Source organism: Engraulis encrasicolus, chromosome 17, assembly GCF_034702125.1.
Source record: "Engraulis encrasicolus isolate BLACKSEA-1 chromosome 17, IST_EnEncr_1.0, whole genome shotgun sequence".
NCBI classification, from domain to species: Eukaryota; Metazoa; Chordata; class Actinopteri; order Clupeiformes; family Engraulidae; genus Engraulis; species Engraulis encrasicolus.
In genome coordinates, this window is record NC_085873.1 from 12,098,826 (window position 1) to 12,119,760 (window position 20,935).

The window sequence follows — 20,935 nt, forward strand, 5'->3', positions numbered from 1 at the left end:
GTTTCTGTGTATGCGTGTGTGTGTGTGTGTGTGTGTGTGTGTGTGTGTGTGTGTGTGTGTGTGTGTGTGTGTGTGTGTGTCTGTGTGTCTGTGTGTCTGTGTGTGTGTGTGTGTGTGTGTGTGTGTGTGTGTGTATTTGTGCCTGTGCGAGTGTTTCTAAGCCCCTCACCGGCTGGTTGACAGACGCTTGTGGCTGGCAAAGCCAGTATCAGTGTCTGCCCAGCTGGGAGCGTCACCTACTGTAGTGGTGTGTGTGTGTGTGTGTGTGTGTGTGTGTGTGTGTGTGTGTGTGTGTGTGTGTGTGTGTGTGTGTGTGTGTGTGTGTGTGTGTGTGTGTGTGTGTGTGTGTGTGTGTGTGCGTGCGTGCGTGCGTGCGTGCGTGCGTGCGTGCGTGCGTGCGTGCGTGCGTGCGTGCGTGCGTGCGTGCGTGCGTGTGTGTGTTTCAGACTAGGAGCATCACCAATGACAGGCAAGTGGCCCAGAGGCAACCACTGCTACCCACTCAGGGGAGCTGACTGTGTGGAAACAAAGGGGTCAGTTGTCCTGGGCCCAGACAAAGGAGGGGCCCCGAATCGTGTCTGCCTTACATTGTGTCTATTGGGTGGGGGGGACCCTTCATGCGTCTTTGTCCGGGGTCCAGCCAAATCTGCCAGCGGCCCTACAGGCACCATTAGCATGTGTGCAAACCCTCTGAAGGCTGGCAGGGTCTGGTATTGGCACCCAAACATACTGATTGGCACTGTGGCTGGCACAAGGAAACACACGGCAACATACGACCAGAGCCAATTGTCCAGATGACGCCTGGACACGTGACATGGCCAAAGCATCAAAACAATAAACATGAATATGCATGTCTGGGCATACGTATGTGAACACACGGACACACACAGACGCAGACAGTTGTGCACAGACGCAGACAGACACAAATAATGATTCACAAAACACCATGACACCCATGCACTACCACTTGAGAGATCATAGTTATCTACAGGAGAAGTTAGTACACACACACACACACACTTACACCCACACTGCTCCCCAAAATAACAAAAATACAAACATGATCGTGATAAATCATCAACCAAAAAATGAATCTGTTAAACCCACTGCCACTGTCCAAAGACCCACCAGCCTGGCAACAGAACACTCAGCAAAAGATGTGAGGCAAATATGACCGAACTCAAACTCAACACCCACACACACACACACCACAGACACACACACAGACAACAAACACAACCACACAGACACAATCACACACACACAATCACACACACGACAGCTCAGTGCATCCATTTATGTAGACACACAAACGGTATGCAAACACACACAATCACACACGCAGCACAGCTGTGATGGAGACACAGTTACACACACACACACACACACACACACACACACACACACACACACAGTCAAGTACGTAGCGGCTAACTGGATTAGCATGTTAACACATTAGCAAGTACTGAGGCAGGACACTCAAGAGGCATCAAGATGGTGCACACACACACACACATACACACACACGCCAATGTGGTCAGAGCCAAGCCAGAAAGTATGAGGACCAAGTCTTACACACACAGACACACAAGACACACACAGAGACACACAGACAGACACACAGACAGACACACAGACAGACACACAGACAGACACACACACAGACACACACACACGCACACGTAGTCAGAGCCAAGCCAAGGACCAAGTCTCACACATACAAAAACACATTTGAATAAATCCACAAAGATACACACATTCTAACACCCAGACATACACACACACTTGGACAACTTTGCATCGTCTTCTTCTGGCAGAGATTGCTGCTGAGTTGCTGCTAATGTCCCCCAACTCAATAATTCTCACTCAGGGCTCGGGGGCCCTTCTGATCTCTCTCTCTCTCTCCCTCCTTCCCTCTCTCCCACCACCAGTGGCCAGGCTTTGCCAAAAGGAACAAAACCAACAAAAACAGAGAAAACCAAAAAATAACTATAAAAAGGACAGTCTCCCTGACAACAAAGTGACCCACGATGTGTCCCGGTTGGGGACAGAGCACTCCAAAAGAGGAACAGATTTTGTGTGTGTGTGTCCTTTTAGGGGAAAGTGAGACAGACAAGGCATTCTTTGCTCCCTTCACACAGATAGTTAGGTGTGTGTGTGTGTGTGTGTGTGTGTGTGTGTGTGTGTGTGTGTGTGTGTGTGTGTGTGTGTGTGTGTGTGTGTGTGTGTGTGTGTGTGTGTGTGTGTGTGTGTGCTTACTTCAAACTCGCCCTTTGTGTACTTGGCATCGGGGACACTAACGATCTCATCGTCAGCAAACTCTGGGAAGCCCTAAAAGAATAAACAAGACAACATAGAAACACACATTTACGTAGTTTTGTGGGTTGCAAAGTAGGAGGGGGGGGTAGATAACGGAGAAACAGAACAAATCTGAAAAGGACCAATGAGGAAGAGGGAGATTTGATCTAGAGCACCTGCTGTGACAAATTCAAAGCATTACGCTCAAGAATAAGACCAGGGGTTCATTTCTCAAAACAATAGTTGCTAACGACAGTAGCTACTTTGTTGGTTGGAATGGAATCTCCCATTGGCAACAACCCAAGTTGCTAACTAGCTAACAACTACGCTTTTGAGAAATGCACCCCAGGTCGGGACGTGGCAGTCTTATGGATGGGTTAGTTTCGTAACATAAAATCAGTCGTAAAGGGACAGGGAAGCAGACATGAAAAAGTGTGAGAGAGGGAAGGTGCAACAAGTGCGCTTTCATCAGACAACGCTAAATGAAATTCTTGGTGGTTTTATGAACATTGCAACTCCTTTGACACAAGGGCACTACGACACAAATCCTTTGAGCAGGATATGTCTGTATCAAAAGCGCAACCAGATGCAAGTTCCACAAAAGCCTCGATATCTTAGTTTGTTGTTGATCTTGGTGGATACCCGCATTGGTTTAGTTTAGACTAGGTCGACAATGGAGGCACCTAGAGACACACGGTTTTCACCCAGTAAGAGGTTAAAGTCTCACCTTTCAAAAGACCCACAACAATTTTCAGTGGCCCTAACACATAATATTCTGTGACTCTACAAATAAAATGTTAAAACTGGTTTAGAACGCCATGATTCTACACCAACATTCTTTAAACACCGCTGGTATGAAATGTAGTCATTTTAAAAATGTCATGTCATTAGTGAAAGCTGTTGAGACTGAAAGTGGAATATAGAGACTACCATCAATCTAAAACCTATACATTTAAATCCTAGTTCACATTTTCACAACTTCAGTAATTGGTCTCACGGATCGATAACTCCTGCATGCATTCATTCGAGAAGTGCTTTTCAGCACAGTCCAGGAGGGGCAAAATCACTGGCCTTTCACAAATATATATACGGTAAATTTGTGCGCCTTACTGATGATGAGATCAGAGAACCATCCTTGATTCATGTTCCAGGTGAATGACTGCATACTTTTCCGCATAACTTTCATTACACTTTGCAGTCAATTTCAAAAACATGAGCAAGGCAATTTAATTTGAGAGTGAGTTCATCTGGTGTGTGCATGCAATTCTGATTCCACAGACATGAACGTGTGTGTGTGTGTGTGTGTGTGTGTGTGTGTGTGTCTGTGTGTGTGTCTGTGTGTCTGTGTGTCTGTGTGTCTGTGTGTCTGTGTGTCTGTGTGTCTGTCTGTCTGTCTGTCTGTCTGTCTGTCTGTCTGTCTGTCTGTCTGTCTGTCTGTGTGTCTGTGTGTCTGTGTGTCTGTGTGTCTGTGTGTCTGTGTGTGTGTCTGTCTGTCTGTCTGTCTGTCTGTCTGTCTGTCTGTCTGTCTGTCTGTCTGTGTGTGTGTGTGTGTGTGTGTGACGTACATTAAAGTGCCACAGTGTGAGCAGTGCGGTAACCATGGCTGTGGTGGTCCTTCCTTTGCCATTGGAGCAATTGAAGACGAAGGCTGAGCGGGGGTCCTCCGCCAGGGTACTCTTCATGGCCTCCAGCAGCTGGTCAAAGTCCTGGTGAACACACACACACACACGGACACACACGGACACACACAGACACACACGGACACACACACGGACACACACACGGACACACACACGGACACACACACGGACACACACACACGGACACACACACGGACACACACACACGGACACGCACACGGACACGCACACGGACACGCACACGGACACGCACACGGACACGCACACGGACACGCACACGGACACACACACGGACACACACACGGACACACACACGGACACACACGAAGTCCAAAGTGAAAAATGAGTCTACTTGTTGTTGAAGAGGCTTAGCTCACTCTGAAATATTCAATTTTGCCTATCGATGATTACCACAGTGTGTGTGTGACTAGCACTGCAGCAACACCAATAAATCTATACCCATTGGTGGGATACGGTAAGAAAAAAATGGATTCACTCTGCATTCAAGCCATTACTATTATATCGCCAAATACGCATCATCACCACTCCTTACAATACAGTATGTATTAAACGGACAGTACCAGACAAAAACAACCTGCTTAAGAGTGTAGTTAATCAGCGTTAAAAACTGACAAATGCAAGAGGATGTCAGCAAAAAAGGTAAAACATTTGCGACATAGTAACAGAGTTATGAAATTTAAAAAAAAAAAAAAAAATCTGAAAAAATGCAAGGGAAAGAGTGGAAGGCGAACAAACGAACAAAAATGAAAATGAAAAATACAAGGTAAATGCAAAGGAAAATCATTTACATTACACTTAGCTGACACTTTTATCCAAAGTGACTTACAGATATTACAGGGTATGAGTTACAGTCCCCGGAGCAGCGTGAGGATAGGTGCCTTGCTCAAGGGCACTTCAGCCATGGAGGGTAGGACTGGGACTGGGCAAAGTGGGGAATGAACCTGCAACCCTGTGAACTACAGTCCAACTCAACACTTAAACATTACACCACGGCTGCCCAAAACCTCCACAAACAACTCTGCATCATTAAAGGGGTATGCCACTATTTTGGGGCTTTATACAGTTAAAATCGTTGGCGTGGAGTTTATAAAGGTGGTAAAGTGTCTTATTTTTCATGCAAGCCGTTGTCTTGCTCAAAGACAAGTTACAAGAGGGAATATGTCGCTAAGCTAGTGAAAGTCAATAGATCCGTGTAGCATTGTAGCATGCTACACGGATCCATCGACTTTCACTAGCTTAGCGACATATTCCCTCTTTTAACTTGTCTTAAAGCAAGACAACGGTTTACATGAAAAATAAGACACTTTACCACCTTGATAAACTCCAGCCAACGATTTTAACTGTATAAAGCCCCAAAATAGTGGCATACCCCTTTAAACTATTATATTGCAGACCATTACGATCGGTTTCATCATTTAAACCTCACAGTGGTATTATAAAAAACAAGGGAGTTCTTACAAAATGCAAATGAACGTACTCCACTGAACGCACTGTGGCAAGGACACAACCAGTGTAAGCTCACACATACATCACTGTCGCCCCACATGGGCACAAAGTCACGCGCAGAAACACATGCGCACAAAAACACACACACACACTCAATGCAGTCAACATCTCCCCCTCTAAGGCAGCAGGTGGTTAATTTGTATTTTTCTGCTATTTCTGTGCTTTGTGTGCCTTGCCCCGTGCACTTGCTGTGACTACTGAATCATAACGTCTGTACGGCCACAATTAGCTGCACACTTTTAAAAGCAGCATTTGAATTGCACCAGCATTCAAAGTTGCTTTCAAAAAGCCTAGGAGTTGATTGCAGGTCAATTATCTATCCACTACTAGGACAGATATCATAATCATAATCAACACACACACAAGCGCGCACACACACACACAAGCGCGCGCACGCACACACAAGCGCACACACACACACACACACACACACACGCACACACGCACACGCACACACGCACACACAGTACCAAAACCCCAAACAAACCCCACAGTATCATGTGTCAGCTCTAAATCGATCCATGTCTCTTTATTGTGCAGTGAAGCTACTCGCCACTAGAGGGAGAACACAGACAGGTGTTCACTCCATCCATCAACACAGCAGCAGCCCTTCCTATGCTGATGCTGTTTAGAGACAATTTTCTTGTTCTGCCTAGACGGTGTGTGTGTGTGTGTGTGTGTGTGTGTGTGTGTGTGTGTGTGTGTGTGTGTGTGTGTGTGTGTGTGTGTGTGTGTGTGTGTGTGTGTGTGTGTGTGTGTGTGTGTGTGTGTGTGTGTGTGTATGTGTGTATGTGTGTATGTGTGTGTTTTTGGGGGGGAGAATTATACCTTCGCTGCCAGGGCCGGCCCAAGACATACGCAAATTATGCTAACCAAACCCCCCTAGTCATTTCTTTCTTTCTCATGTACCACTTACTGCCACAATGGAAACAGGAGCCATTGCACGCAAATGTTTACAGCACACTTGTTTCACTTCATGCTCTTTTATTCAGAGTGAACAACTCGTTTCACCTCTGTGCGTCATCAGGTTCGCTCAGGCATTCCGAACCTGATGACGCACAGAGGCGAAACGTGTTGTTCACTCTGAATAAAAGAAGCTGTGCATGGATCTTCGAACTTTTGCTTTTAGGAGCCATTGTATATTGGGGGACACCTCAATGACGGTGGGTCCAGCGCAATTTTACATGTACCACTATTAATTGTAAAGACCCTACAATAAACGCAGAATATAACAAAGAGTGAAAGTTTTGAAGCGCAACTAAGATATTCCTTTGTGATAAATTGCTTTCTGTTTGAGTTTGAGACATTTTCCTCCAAGAACTGCAGGGCATGATGATGAGTACACGATCTACAGAAAGTCTACCTATGTCCTTGGGAGTGGTGGTATGGGGGGCCCCCGGATTGTTTTTGCTTAGGGCCTCATAAAGGCTTGGGCTGGCCCCGAGCGGTGCAGTTTCTGCTGTACCGTAGTCCCTGGTGTATGGACAAATGTTGCTTGAAGGCCTCCTGCACTGTGTGCTTGAGTAGTTTGTTTGCAGTGTGTGTGTGTGTGTTCTATGTACTGTGTGTGTTCTATGCACTGTGTGTGTGTGTGTGTGTGTGTGTGTGTGTGTGTGTGTGTGTGTGTGTGTGTGTGTGTGTGTGTGTGTGTGTGTGTGTGTGTGTGTGTGTGTGTGTGTGTGTGTGTGTGTGTGTGTGTGTGTGTGTGTGTGTGTGTGTCTGTGTGTGTGTGTTCTGTGTACTGTATGTGTGTGTGTGTTCTGTGTACTGTTGGTGATTTGAATGTGATTGGATGTTTGTAACTTAATGTTTCTCACTCACTCACTCACTCACTCACTCACTCACTCTTACAAGTAAGCCCACCAACAACACTGTTAGGCCCTCCGCACATCGGCTCAGACAGCACTGCGGAGCACTTTCGCTTCCGACACAATTCCGACCCCCTGCACACAACTTCACCACAGCAGAGAATGGATAGACAAAAAAGACCTCGTCTCCAATCGCCAGCCAATGTCCGCCAGTCGGTTGTTTCTCATAGAAAATCGGCTACACTTGTTGAGTCCTCCAGCTCTGTGCATGTGTATGCATCAGTCTGTATGTCCGCATGTGCAACATGATCTCCACAAATTCTGTGCTCCTGGACACGGATGTTAAGGGCACAAAATCCGTGACCAGGAGCACGGATTTTGCCAAAATTCTGTGCACCTGGACACGGAATTGTTTTCCGTGTTCCTGGACACTGAATTGTTTTCCATGATGGACACAGAGAAGTGCTCTCTCTATAGGCTTTATGTTTCCACAGTCTTGTGTTTTCTCAGGATTTTTTTTATTTCAAATATTTTGTCTAAAAAAAAACATTTCCTACTGACAGGTTAGGGTTAGGGATTGTTTTGGTCTGGGCACAGCTAGTTTTCTTTCATTCATTATATGAATTTGATAGCCTAGCAACTAACTGGAAAAGGTATTTCTCAAAAATATGTCTTTAATGACAGGTTAAGGTTAGGGAATGTTTTGGTCAGGGTACAACTTAAATTGCTATAGCATTACTTTGTTTGGAATTAGCATTTGGTAGGTATTTTCTAATGATAGAGTTACACAGTGCTGTGGTAATTGCCTATAGAAAACAATTCCGTGTCCAGGAGCACGGAAAACAATTGGCAATTGCTCCTGGACACGGATTTCGTGTCCTTAGCATCCGTGTCCAGGAGCATAGAATTTTTGGAGATCAGGCTGGTGTGTGTTTGTACACCGTAACGCTCACCTCCTCTCGTGGAGCGCTGCAGTCTGGCAGGGGTACTCTGCGGTACTCCAGGCCCTGGTGCGTGGCCTTGTGCTGGTTGAAGACCTCCTGTGGCGTCAGGCAGCTCTTGAACATCTTCATCTGCTTCTCCTGCTCCTGCGTCACCTCCAGCCACTTCTGGGCGGCCAGCACCTCCCCTTTGAGGGCCGTCTCCTGTTGCTGTGGAGAGACAGGGTTCAACGGTTAACGTGACATCATCATGGCAACACGTGACTGTGACTCCTGCGTCACACCTCCAGCCACTTCCAGGTGGCAAGCACCTCCACTTTTAGAAAAGTCTCCTGTTGCTGTGGACACAGGGTTCAAAGGTCAAAGTAAATACATTGTCATGGTAACACATGATGGCGACATTTGTGTCAATTCCTGCTGCTGTGTGAGTGCATGTGCGTGTGTATGCGTGTGTGTCTGTGTGTGTCAATTCCTGCTGCTGTGTGAGTGCACGTGCGTGTGTATGCGTGTGTGTCTGTGTGTGTCAATTCCTGCTGCTGTGTGAGTGCATGTGCGTGTGTATGCGTGTGTGTCTGTGTGTGTCAATTGCATGCGCGCGCGCGTGTGTGTGTGTGTGTGTGTGTGAATGTGTGTGTGTGTGTGTGTGTGTGTGTGTGTGTGTGTGTGTGTGTGTGTGTGTGTGTGTGTGTGTGTGTGTGTGCTAGACACTGACTGAGTGGGAAGTAAGAGGGAAGCAGCAAGGAGTAAATTATTCAATTTCTCGGCCTGATCTGTGTAATTGCCTGTGTACCCATCTAGAGGAGTTGTGAGTACCTCTTTCTATGGTTGACTGAATGAGTCTGTTGTTTTTCATTCGTTTGTCTTGTTGAGGGGTCATTTCTAAGATTATGAAGACTGAAGGCATCTGATTCGATCAAAATGAAAAAATGAAACAGCCCGCTCCGTACACACGCACGCAAGCATGCGCGCGCACACACACACACACAGTTGAGGCAAACTTCACCTCAATTGACCTCAGCACCAAAAAAAAAAAAAAACAGTCCACCACCAATTACCTGGCTGGAAATCTCAGGGCATGCACTTTGGCTTTAAAAGACGCAAGGTGCAAAGGTTTAGGACGCAGGACCAAAATCCCTAAATGGTTCCCTGATATTCAATGACATGTTCTGTGACAGAACATAATATTTGTGGTGCAGAACTGAACTTTAAACCTCCAGAAATGGACAATGGAGTACACTGGCAAATGGGATTCAATGTAAAAGCGGGTAGAATTCCCCACGTGTGTGTGTGTGTGTGTGTGTGTGTGTGTGTGTGTGTGTGTGTGTGTGTGTGTGTGTGTGTGTGTGTGTGTGTGTGTGTGTGTGTGTGTGTGTGTGTGTGTGTGTGTGTGTGTGTGTGTGTGTGTGTGTGTGTGTGTGTGTGTGTGTGTGTGTGTGTGTCATAGTCTATGTCATAGTGCCTATGCATCTGTAGAGGAACTGTGAAAACTACCTCTCTTGAATATAACTGGTCTTTTGGTTTGTTTTGCTGCTTGTTTGCCTCGTCTAGGTCATTGTAACTTTAGGAAGACTAAGGGCATCTGTTTCAATTGAAACCAAACAGCATGCTCTAGCTGAGGAAACATGCACGCACGCACGCTCGCGCACACACACTCACGTGCACACGCGCACACACACACACACACACACACACACACACACACACACACACACACACAAATCGAATTCTGAAACACCTCACCTCACTTGGCCAGACCATCACCAATTACCTGTCTGGCACCCCAGGGTGTTCACTTTGGCTCTACAAGACCAATTGGAACACAAGGTGCCAAGGTTTCGAAGACGGGACAACAATTCCTAAATGGTTCCCTGATGTGCAAAGACATGTAGTATTCTGTGGAGCAAAACTCAATTTCACATCTCCACAAAGGGACATTGGAGTATTGTGACAGAGGAACCCTAGAGAGAAAGGGTCAACCCAAACTTTCAGAAACTTATACCAAGGCCTAAAACAAAACTGAAGCTGCAAAGTACATCAAAACTACACGTAATGTGCTTTGAACGATACCCTGCTGATTTCATTCATATAGATGGTCTGGAATGGCTGAATTGAGAAATGTTTACTGGAGGCAGGGATGAACTTCGCTGAAATTTCAAATGTGAGTGTTATTTTACCCAATAGCCATTTGACTGTGACAATTAAAAAATGATGGGAGGCGTGAACTCTGTTTAAAGTTGAATAGTGCGTGTGTGCTGCGTGCGTGCTGCGTGCGTGCTGCGTGCTGCGTGCGTGCTGCGTGCGTGCGTGCTGCGTGCGTGCGTGCTGCGTGCGTGCGTGCTGCGTGCGTGCGTGCTGCGTGCGTGCGTGCGTGCGTATCACTAGAGATAAGTCAGAACCCTGCAGGGAACTGCATGCTCGTGTGTGCGTGTGCGTGTGCGTGTGCGTGTGCGTGTGCGTGTGCGTGTGCGTGTGCGTGTGCGTGTGCGCAAGTGTGCGCAAGTGTGCGCAAGTGTGCGCAAGTGTGCGAGTGTGTGTGTACCACTAGGGGTAAGTGAACACCCTGCAGGGCAAAGGTGGCTTGAAAAGTTGTGGGGACATTTATGTGGCATATTGTCTGGGAAGAGTGAAAAAGTGATCGTGACAAGTTAGGTTAATCTCTAACATGGTATGAATATGTCCCTAACATTCACTCCACACCAAAACTTACACCCATACTCCAGGGGTACGTGTAGATAGATAGATAGTTTATTTGTCCTTTCGGAAAATTGTTCTGTGCCATTTTCAGTGCATCTGATACAATTACAAAGACATTACAAAAAACAAGAACACAAAAGACAAACACAACCCCCCCCCCCCCCTTACAAAGGACAAGAAGACAGGTTGACAAAAAAATCCAACTTAAACACAGTAAAGTGCAGTATTCAGTACCAAAGTGCAATGTGCTATTCAGTCTAAGTTACAGTTGTCTTATTTAACATGGATATACTAGTAGGTTTAAATGATTGGCGGACTCTGTTTGTCTTAAATGAAGGCGAACTGCGATAATAACAAATGTATGGAGCATAGAATCAAGGGTGGGGGGTGGGGGTAGGGGTGGGGGTTGACATTCAGCAGCCCTATGCGAGAGCTGAGTAGGAGACAGATGAGAGACGGGGGGCGCTTAGTTGTCATTGGGTTGCATGCACCTTTACCAGCACCTTCATCCATGGCTGAAGTGGCATTGAGCAAGGCATCTCACACTACACTGCTCCAACACCCTGTACCTAAATGGTAGTGTCATGTAATGTAACTGTAACTTACCTCGATGAGCTGCGGCTGTCCAGGGGGAGCAGGCACAGCGATGTGCTGGTCCAGACAGGTGGGCTCGCGGGGGCAGAACACCTGGCCGTTGCCCTCCAGCACCAGCTCCTCCTGCAGGTTCACCCACAGCACGTGGCCGTGCTTACGCCGCTCATCCGTCAGGTACGCCAGCACCACGCCAGTTGCCTAGAAACAGAGTCAACAGTCAACCACATGGCCGTGCTTCTGCTATGTTCACACCAAGAGCGACCTACGCTAACTGTGCGACGGAAGTCATTATTTCATTATGGAGGGTAAGCGAACTTGGCAACCAGGGCGAATGCGCCAGAGGCGAAGCGAGCTGAGCAAACTGAGCGACCAGAGCGAATTTCAATGATTAAAGTCAAGCTAATATTATGATAAAGAGCTATGAGGCGGTTCGGCGAAGACCAACAGGAATGTTCATATCTCTGAATATCCCAGGCTGTCAAGCCAGAGTCGTTATGCGAATAGCTAAATCAAACATGTCAATGTCACGTTCAGAGCGAATACAGCGAATTCATGGCGAAACTTCTTCAGCTACCGTCGCTACCAGACAGTGTAGGTCGCCCTTGGTCTGGATGCAGCATTACATTTCTCATCCATGAGGTAGGCCAGCACCACGTCGGTTGCCGGCAGGCAGACAGACAGACAGACGGACGGAAAACCCTCTGAGGGACCAGGAAACAAGAACAGTCAACAGTAAATAATTGTTTAAAAAGTAAAATCTCAGAAAGTTATACTTTTCATCAACAGCTGGTGTTTGCCAAAACCAAATCAAAGAGGAGACTTAGAGAGAGGACTCAGCATCCACCACAGAAGGAAAAAAGCAAAACTCAGCTTCCTGAGGGAAATTGGTAGAAGTAAGATATTCTAAGAGAGGGAGAGATTCTGCATGGTGTTGGTACCCATATGTTTATCAATGTGGGTAGCAACATCATGCAGAGCAAACCTTACAGTATACAGCAATTAACAAGTATTTTTATACAGTAACTCAGAGAGGGGATTCAAAGAACACATTCATGGAAGATAAAAAGGCACAGCTGAAAAACATACAAAGCGGATTCCAAAAAAGTTGGGACACTTGGTATTTTGTGAATAAAATAAAAATGCTGGCATTTTCAAAACATTCAATCCATGCATAAGATGCACAATGGCACAAGGTCAACATAGGAACAGTTAAAATGAGGCAAAAGCATTGTTTTGAGGGAAATATGTGGTCATTTAAAATTTGACCCATTCAACAAATCTCAAAAAAGTTGGGACAGGGATAAAAAAAGGTTGTAATAGTTGGATAATTCTAAAAATAACACAAGGAGGAATATTTTGAAAGGAACTATATTGACTGCCAACATGAATGCACAAATAAAATACCACCACAGAGAGGTTGTGGCACTCAGTAGCGAAGATTTTGAGGGACTAATTACTGATCTATTACACAGAAAGATTGAATTATCAAAATTGCAGGCATATAAGGCCTATTTCTGTAATGTAGAGTTCTGTAAAATCATTGCACGAGTTATGAGATCATGACATACCCATCGTCAATAAGCAAACTATGACACTCCAACAATGACAGCTGTTGAAAAAATGACCATAAACACCACACTTGATTAAGGCACATGATGCAGACATTAAACAGTGTTGCAAGTGGCAAAGCTCATTCTAGATGGACATAGGAGACATGTGAAACTGTCCTCTGATTACAGAATGGAAAATATTTAACTGTTTTTTTTTAATCATGGAGTCATGCACCCTCCAGGTTATGAAGAAAATGAATACTTCAGCTTGATTTAGTGGTCAGTCTGAAAGACAGCATATATGATGGTAAAGGGGTGCAGAGATGCCTTGGTTATGGTCTTCTTACTCATGTAGAGCATTAAAAGGAGGGCTGAATGATATATTCAGACTTTAAACAGCATACATAGCTACCAAGGCATTATATTTTGGAGCACAGCCTTTAGATATTGCCCCATAATGATGGCAAATTTCAATCTCTACTATGTTCCAACAGTGTGGTTCCATCATAAGAGTAAACAGGTGACAAAATTGTTTTCTTGCAGTCAGGATATGCCACATATTAAGCATAACAAGAAGGTAAACAAGTTGAAGAACACACCTATCAGTTGAGCTGCTGAAATCATGTCTAGCATATCAAAATATCTATTTTTAAATAAAATCATGCCATCAGTCAAAGTATTTAAATGTTAAGTCTCCTCCCTTGTGTTGTGTTTAGTCCTATCCAACATAAAAAGCATTTTATTGGCCCTGTCCCAACTTTTTTGGAATTTGTTGCAAGGGTGAAATTTTAAATGATCACATAATTACCCCAAAACAATCATTCTGCTTGGCTTTAACAACTGATATGTTGTCTATACACAATGCTCTACCTTATTGACATATTGAATGTTTTGAAAATGCCAGCATTTTGATTTTATTCACAAAATACCAAGTGTCCCAACTTTTTTGGAATCCGCTTTGTAAAAGAGGAAAATTCTGCATAGCGTTGCTCTCCATGTCTCTTACATATCATGCAGAGCAAACCTTTCGATAAACAGCAATTATCAAGTCTGTAAAGATAAAAAATGCCTGATTTTTTTTACAGAAACAGAAAGGTGTTACCAATGGAAGGGATTCAAAGAAGACATTCATAGAGGATAAAAAAGGCTTTACTTCTGAGAAGCTTTATCATAATATAGAGCAAGGCTGTCAAACTCATGTCGGTTCAGGGACCACATACAGTCAATGGGCCGGACAAGTAACATAATCACAACATTATTAACATGCATTAAAAGTAATTCTGCTTCATATCGGAATCACAATGCTCGTCTCAAGGTGAATATCAGTAGGAACATTATGAGCATTGGCTGTAAATGGCGAGCAAAAATGGTTAATTCGTTCCCAAATATTGAAAACCGGAAAAACACCTGCAGCACCGTTGATTTGCTTTTTTTTTACATTCTTAGTTTTTGCTCTCTTCAAGCCTGGGGCCGGATTAAACCATTTGGTGGGCCGCATCTGGCCCCGGGCCTTGTGTTTGACACCCCTGATGTAGAGATCAGTAAGGGAACAATAAGTCCCCCCCACCCTCCCCACATTAGTGGTCATGCCGTAGCGTGCTGTAACATTTTCAAGATCATTCAACAACCAAGTGAAGGTGTGAAGATTTTTTTAATTCTGCTTAAATAATATACAGTATTTCTGTAATGCTGCTTCTTCATACATCTGTGCAATGCAATAAATATCATGGTGTTATTAATAACTTACCAAAGATGCTGTGCAAAAAATCCTCAATGGTCATAGATGACTGCATTTATATGAATTCATGCAAATCATTAAAATCATGAAACAGTCTAGAGAATGATCCATGTCGTAGAGCGTTGGTAAACATCCCTCCCGAAGCCTCATACAGTATCGGTAGCGCCAAGCTATCGGTACGGACCTTTAGCTGTGCGGTATTGTGCTGTGCCTCCCATGCCCAGACAGGTAGGTCACAGGTTCGAGCCCCGAGTGGGGAACTAGCACTGAGGACCTCCGTTACAAGTACACCCTCAAACACAAGTGGCTCCCCCCATTATCTCATCTGGTAGAGCTGGAGAGCTATGCTAATTGTCTTTCTCCCACGTCGCTTCTAAATAACTGAATCCCTGAACCATCTGACATGTTCACAGGACTCTGTTTCAAAATTCAAAAGAGCACTGTGAGGACCCATTAATTAAAATTGCATATGAACTTTACATCATTTTTCTTTCATTTTTCATTCTTTCATTTTGACCTGTTTATCTTATTAATCTTTTGGACAATTACAGATAAATTATAACTTAACTGACTGTAAAGCATAACATTTATAATGTTGTCGCGATAGCATAAAATAATAGGCTCGTTTTTGATGGCGCATTCTGTGCAGATCGGTGCAGCGAGCATGCACACTACAACTGCTTGAAGCATTCTGGTTAGAAATTATATCCACGACGCTGTTGATGGGAGGTGTCTTCTGCACTGCAGTAATGTCACATTGTGTCACTCTTTCTGCTTCACTGCATGGCCGTGAACAGGACTTCCTCCATGTCGACAGTAATCTGCCCTGATTGGTACCTGATTGGTATAGGCCCTAGCTGATGTGAATTGCCTGTGCCGTCCACATGTTTGTGAGACAGTTCAATCACTGCTTCAAGCAGAACGCAGCATTTTGCATCTGATTAGTACAATAAATAAATAAATAAATACATTTAGAGTGCGCTCTCACCTCTGATGTGGGCTGGGCCATGCCATATATGGGCATCTTGGGGACGCGTCTGAAGTTGGCCACCTTCATCTCCTTCATGGTGCTCAAGACGTCAGGGGCCAGGTAGTCATCCGAGACCTGAGGACAACAGAGGACACACACACACATATTACACACACACACAAACTCGCACCTGTTAGTCATCAACCACCTGGGAGCAGAGGACACAGACAAATGTTACGCACAAACACGTCGGGGGCCAGGTTGTCATCAGCCCCCTGGGACACACAGACAGATGTTACAGTGCACGCACGCACGCACTCACCTGTGCCAGGGACACAGACAGAGGCATACATGTTCACAAAAGGTATTAGTTACACACACTCACTCAGACACACGCTCAAGGACATCTGTTGGGTACTGACTATTAAAAGAGAAGTTAAAAAAGCTCTGAAAAAGCTGCTAGTGCTACTGTGTTTTATGTAAATGCATTTTCTGTATTATGTGTTTGTCTGGGCTTGCATCTATTTCTTTGGCTGCGATTTTGACCAGGACTCCCTGGCAGAAGAGACGCTCATATCTGTCCATCAGTCTCAAGGGGATAATCTTGGCTAGATAAAGGTGAAATGACAAATGAAAATCTAAAGTGTGCACACAAAACACATGCTTACGACATATTTGTGAACTAACAGAATCCCTAAAAAAACATGTGTGTGTGTGTATAGCCAGTATTCACAGATGCACATGCATACAGACACGCGCAAAGAAAAGCAGACCCCACTCCCCCAAACGCCAGTTTGGGATCCACTGCCTTACCAGCACTCTGGTGCCCTTCGTGACCAGGTCAGCTGGTGCCCGCAGCTCAGACAGGTTCATGTGGCCCAGCAGCCGGTAGATCCACGTGTTGTCGCACATCCAGCGGCTGAAACTGCTTGCAAACGCCAGTGGGTACTGCGCAGAGAGAAAAACGGAGGGAAAGTTTAATACAGTGGACAAGGAATGTACACAAACTTTAATACAGCAGGGGAATGAGATCCTACAGGTTCATGCAGCACAGTAGCTGGTAGATCCATGTGTTGCCATACATTCAGCGGCTGAAATCTCTTGCAAATTACAGTGTGTACTCAGGAGCGGAGCACTGGTATTGGAACAGGGGGTGCAGGAGATGTGTCAGAGGTGTTGGGCCCACGAAATATCGTAGAATGGGGCCCCTACAAGATGTTTGGAAATCGAAACCCCCCCCCAAGTGGTGAGGCCGGGGGTCACCACCACCACCACCCCCCCCTCCTGTGTGTACTACAGTATGTACAGGAAAACAGGGGGAAAGTTTAACCCATTTTAGCCTGATGACTCATATGTTGTTTGACCTTTGGTGCCTGGATCGATATATACTCTGCATTCAGGCTCTTGAGATTTTAGGTTTTTTAATAAAAACGTGGGCATGTTGCAGCTGAATGAACACATTCTAATGCAAGATGAGGGTCTTACGGCTTTAAATGCAATTGATTTAATGTATTTATGTGCATCAGAGGCTGAGATATTTAGGTTTTTATAGGCTGAGGGCAACTTTCCCAACAAGGGCTTAGGCATTCAGCAGGCGTTTTTTCAGGTGCTTTAGGCATCAATGGGTTAATACAGTGAGCTGGGAATATATACATTAACTTTTTATACAGTGGGGGAAGGAGAGCTGCAAACAGCAGCGGACACTGCCTACAGAGAAAAGTGGAGTGAAAGGTTAACAATGCCTGGTGAGTTTCAGAGAAAAAACGGATTCAAGTGTGCCAGAAGGCGGTAGGCCTACACCCACGAGTCACACATGCAGAGAGTGAAACGGCTCGAGAGAGCTTGCTACTGCTGCGAAGAGAAAAATGGAGTGAACGATCAATACAGTACTGCCCGGCAAATATATATAATACACAAAGCAGACACCGGTCCTTTGTTCAACAGAGCAGAGAACCAACAGGTCCAGATCCCCGTGTTGCCACACACACAACGGCAAGAAATGCTTGCAAACACAATGGGACACTGTGAAGACAAAAGTGTAGTGAAAGATTAAGAATGCCCACTACGTATATAATGAACACAAAGTAGACACGCGTGTTTTGCTCACAGGCACCAAGCTAACAAATGCCATTGTGGCCACATAGAGCATTATAGTACATACAGTATTATATTATTACTGCACGCACGCATAACAGATGCCAACAAGTAGTGTTCGGCGGTACAGCGTTAATAAACCTCCCTCACAAAGCCTCCAACAGTATCGGCATTGCTGAGAATCTACAGACCTGACCAGACTTGACCTCATCTGTACTTGCAGACAAAAGGTAGACACATGCAAGCACACACACACAAGGGCGCGTACGCAGTGTCTCTTCTGCACATACTCACAAAAATGGCTGGGTGCACACTCACACGCGCACACACACAATGATAGAGACCCACAGACACAGGGACAAAAGGTCAATGTTGTTTTTAGGCTTATCAATGGCTGTGCACACTCTGCACGCAATCCACCTAGACATGGATATAAAAACAACAGGGCGAAAGCAAAAACGCACAATGTCTGGAGACATGACCAGACTGGACGTGACCGTCACCTTTACGTGCCGATAAGCGTTCGTCCCATCAGGATTATGGAGCATGACAGTGCAAGTTTGTGATGATATCAGGCTGATATTGTGTGAGCATTCACCTTGCAGAGTTGGGGTTGTCTCCGGTCGCAGGACCATCTAATCTTATAACACATGAAGAGAGATTTTTGTCGGGGGCCAATGCTGCTCTAAGCCGTTCTCCCTGGCTGTGCATTATAATTCATGCCCCCGTCTCTCTCTCAGTCTGTCTGTAAGTCTCATTCTCTCTGTCCATCTCATTCATATTTGCCATTTGCACACACAATTGTCAAACTTTAAAAAGACCATTAATATTTGTGTTATACTCTCTCTCTCTCTCATTTTCAATCTCTCTCTCTATCCTTCTCTCTGTCGATCTGTAGGTCTGTCAGTCTCTCTGTGTCTCTCTGTAACTCTTTCGCCTTCTCTCCATCTCCCCATCAACTCTCTCCTTCTTTTCTCCACCATGAATATGGGCACTGAGATGATGGAGAACATTAACAATATGCATGCAAATACAGACGTACACGTGCGTGCATGCACACAGGCGCATGCACACTGGTGCACACACACAGGCGCACACACACAATTTCTATTCCACATTCTGCCAATCTATACTGCCCTACAATTTCAGAACGCAGTATAATTCAAAATGGCAAACTGAGAAAAAAGGCTTTACAGTTTCCTTTCTGGCCACGCAACTGTGTTGGAGGTAAAGTGGTGATGACACTTCCATATAATACTTTTTTATGGTGGAAATTTATGCACACAAGAAAAAAAACAAAAAAAACACATTACTTTTTAGCTGAAAAATCATTATACTGCGTTCTGTTGTGGTATTACTGTCTACACCAAAACCACGGTGTCAATGGAGAAGTGCAGTATAATGCGCATTATACTGCTTTCTTGGCTAGTACGACGTAACCTCCTAAAACCAAAAGGCGCAGTATAATCAGTTTTTATCGTTTTTTTCTGAAACGGGACCAAGTTGGACCAAAACAATTTAACACAAGAAAAATAAGGTATTTTAAAGCCAATTTCCGGTCTAAACCCATTTTCGACCATTTTCAAGATACTGCGTTCTGATATTGTAGGGCAGTATAGGTCTGTCAGTCTCTCAGTGTCGGTCCGATTCTCTCACCTTCTCTCAGTCTCTCCCCTCAACTCTCTCAGTCTCTTTTCTAACGTAAATATGAGCACTGCTCTATGTCTGCCCAACTCCCTCACCTTCGTTCCATCTCTACCATCACCCGACCTGGCCTCAACTCACTCGCTCTGTGTAATTTTCAATTAAAAGTTCGCCAGCTCCTTCAGCCTGCAGCAGAGTTCCGCTCCATTGGCTCGATTCAACCTCCTCTGCACCAAAAGCACCTCAGGCAGCGACTAGAGAGCTTGCGGCAGTGTTTCTCAAGAGGTGGGTTCTACAGCCCCCCCTAGGAGGCGGGGCATTAGGGAAACCTTGGGGGTCGTTGAGAAGGAGACAGTTGAGAGAAGGTGCACTCTGTTGCAAATGGAGGGTAATATACTTTAATTCCCTATTTGGATTGTACATGTTAATACTGGGGTGTGGGGCGTTGGCTTATAATGAGGTCCAGGGGACTTTGGAAGTCTTAGGATGAGGTCAAGGGGGCGTTTGTTCATAAGGTTGAGAACGACTGGCTTCCGCTCAGACGAGAGGCTGTGGAACTGCTAATGGGAGAGTGCCTCGGTCTCCTCCTCTCTGTGTGCCGCTTGCTCTGTGGGTCTCTCACTCTCTCTAATGGCTAGACCGCTTAAGATTCAGACCGAATGCTGGCGCTGTGGAACTGCTGGCGGGATAGTCTGGCTGAGAGTCTGTCTGTCTGTCTGTCTGTCTCTCAGTTTCTCCCTCTCTGTGCCCATCACTCACTCCATGTCTCTGTCTCTCTCCCTCTCTCTCCCTTTCTCCCTCTCTCTTCCCCTAATGACAAGCTGTCTAAAACCAGATGGTGGGGTTGTTTGTTTATTTATTTATTTGTTGGATCCCCATTAGCTGTGGCAATGCCACAGCTATTCTTCCTGGGCTTGTGGAGCCACTAATGCGAGCTCCCAGAGACAATCAGTCTCTCCTTCTCAAGAGAAAGACAAAACTCAATTATTTAACTGAAGCAGAGGGATAAACTGAGCTTATTTGAAAAGGGACATTATTACTTTGAGAACCACTTTAAGAACGTCTTAGATACAGACCAGATGGTGGCACTGTGGAGCTACTAATGCGAGCGCACGCACACACACGCACACGCGCACACACACACACACACACGTGCACACACACGCTCACACGCTCACACACACGCTCACACGCACACACGCACACACGCGCGCACACGCGCGCGCACACACACACACAGCTCGAAACTGCAAGTCCCACCTGTTCATGGAGATAAGCGTTGAAGACAATCAGGTAGAAGTAGCGCTCCAGGCTCTGCAGTGCTCGATGGAGGAAGTAATCCTTGGTGCTACCTCCCTGTTAGAGAGAGAGAGAGAGAGAGAGAGAGAGAGAGAGAGAGAGAGAGAGAGAGAGAGAGAGAGAGAGACAGAGAGAGAG

General features: G+C 45.4%; 1 protein-coding gene across 2 annotated transcripts in view; it reads right to left on the reverse strand.

The window, feature by feature from the left end:
- pald1a (phosphatase domain containing paladin 1a) overlaps nt 1-20,935 on the reverse strand; it is a 167,567-nt gene that overhangs the window by 73,376 nt on the left and 73,256 nt on the right. For both annotated transcript variants that reach the window (XM_063221753.1, XM_063221754.1), the window contains exons 11-17: nt 20,759-20,854; nt 16,574-16,708; nt 15,779-15,895; nt 11,515-11,700; nt 8,227-8,424; nt 3,864-4,004; nt 2,260-2,331 (exon numbers count right to left, since the gene is read on the reverse strand). In XM_063221753.1, coding sequence (XP_063077823.1) covers nt 2,260-2,331; nt 3,864-4,004; nt 8,227-8,424; nt 11,515-11,700; nt 15,779-15,895; nt 16,574-16,708; nt 20,759-20,854 — 945 coding nt within the window. The remainder of the gene's footprint in view (nt 1-2,259; nt 2,332-3,863; nt 4,005-8,226; nt 8,425-11,514; nt 11,701-15,778; nt 15,896-16,573; nt 16,709-20,758; nt 20,855-20,935) is intronic.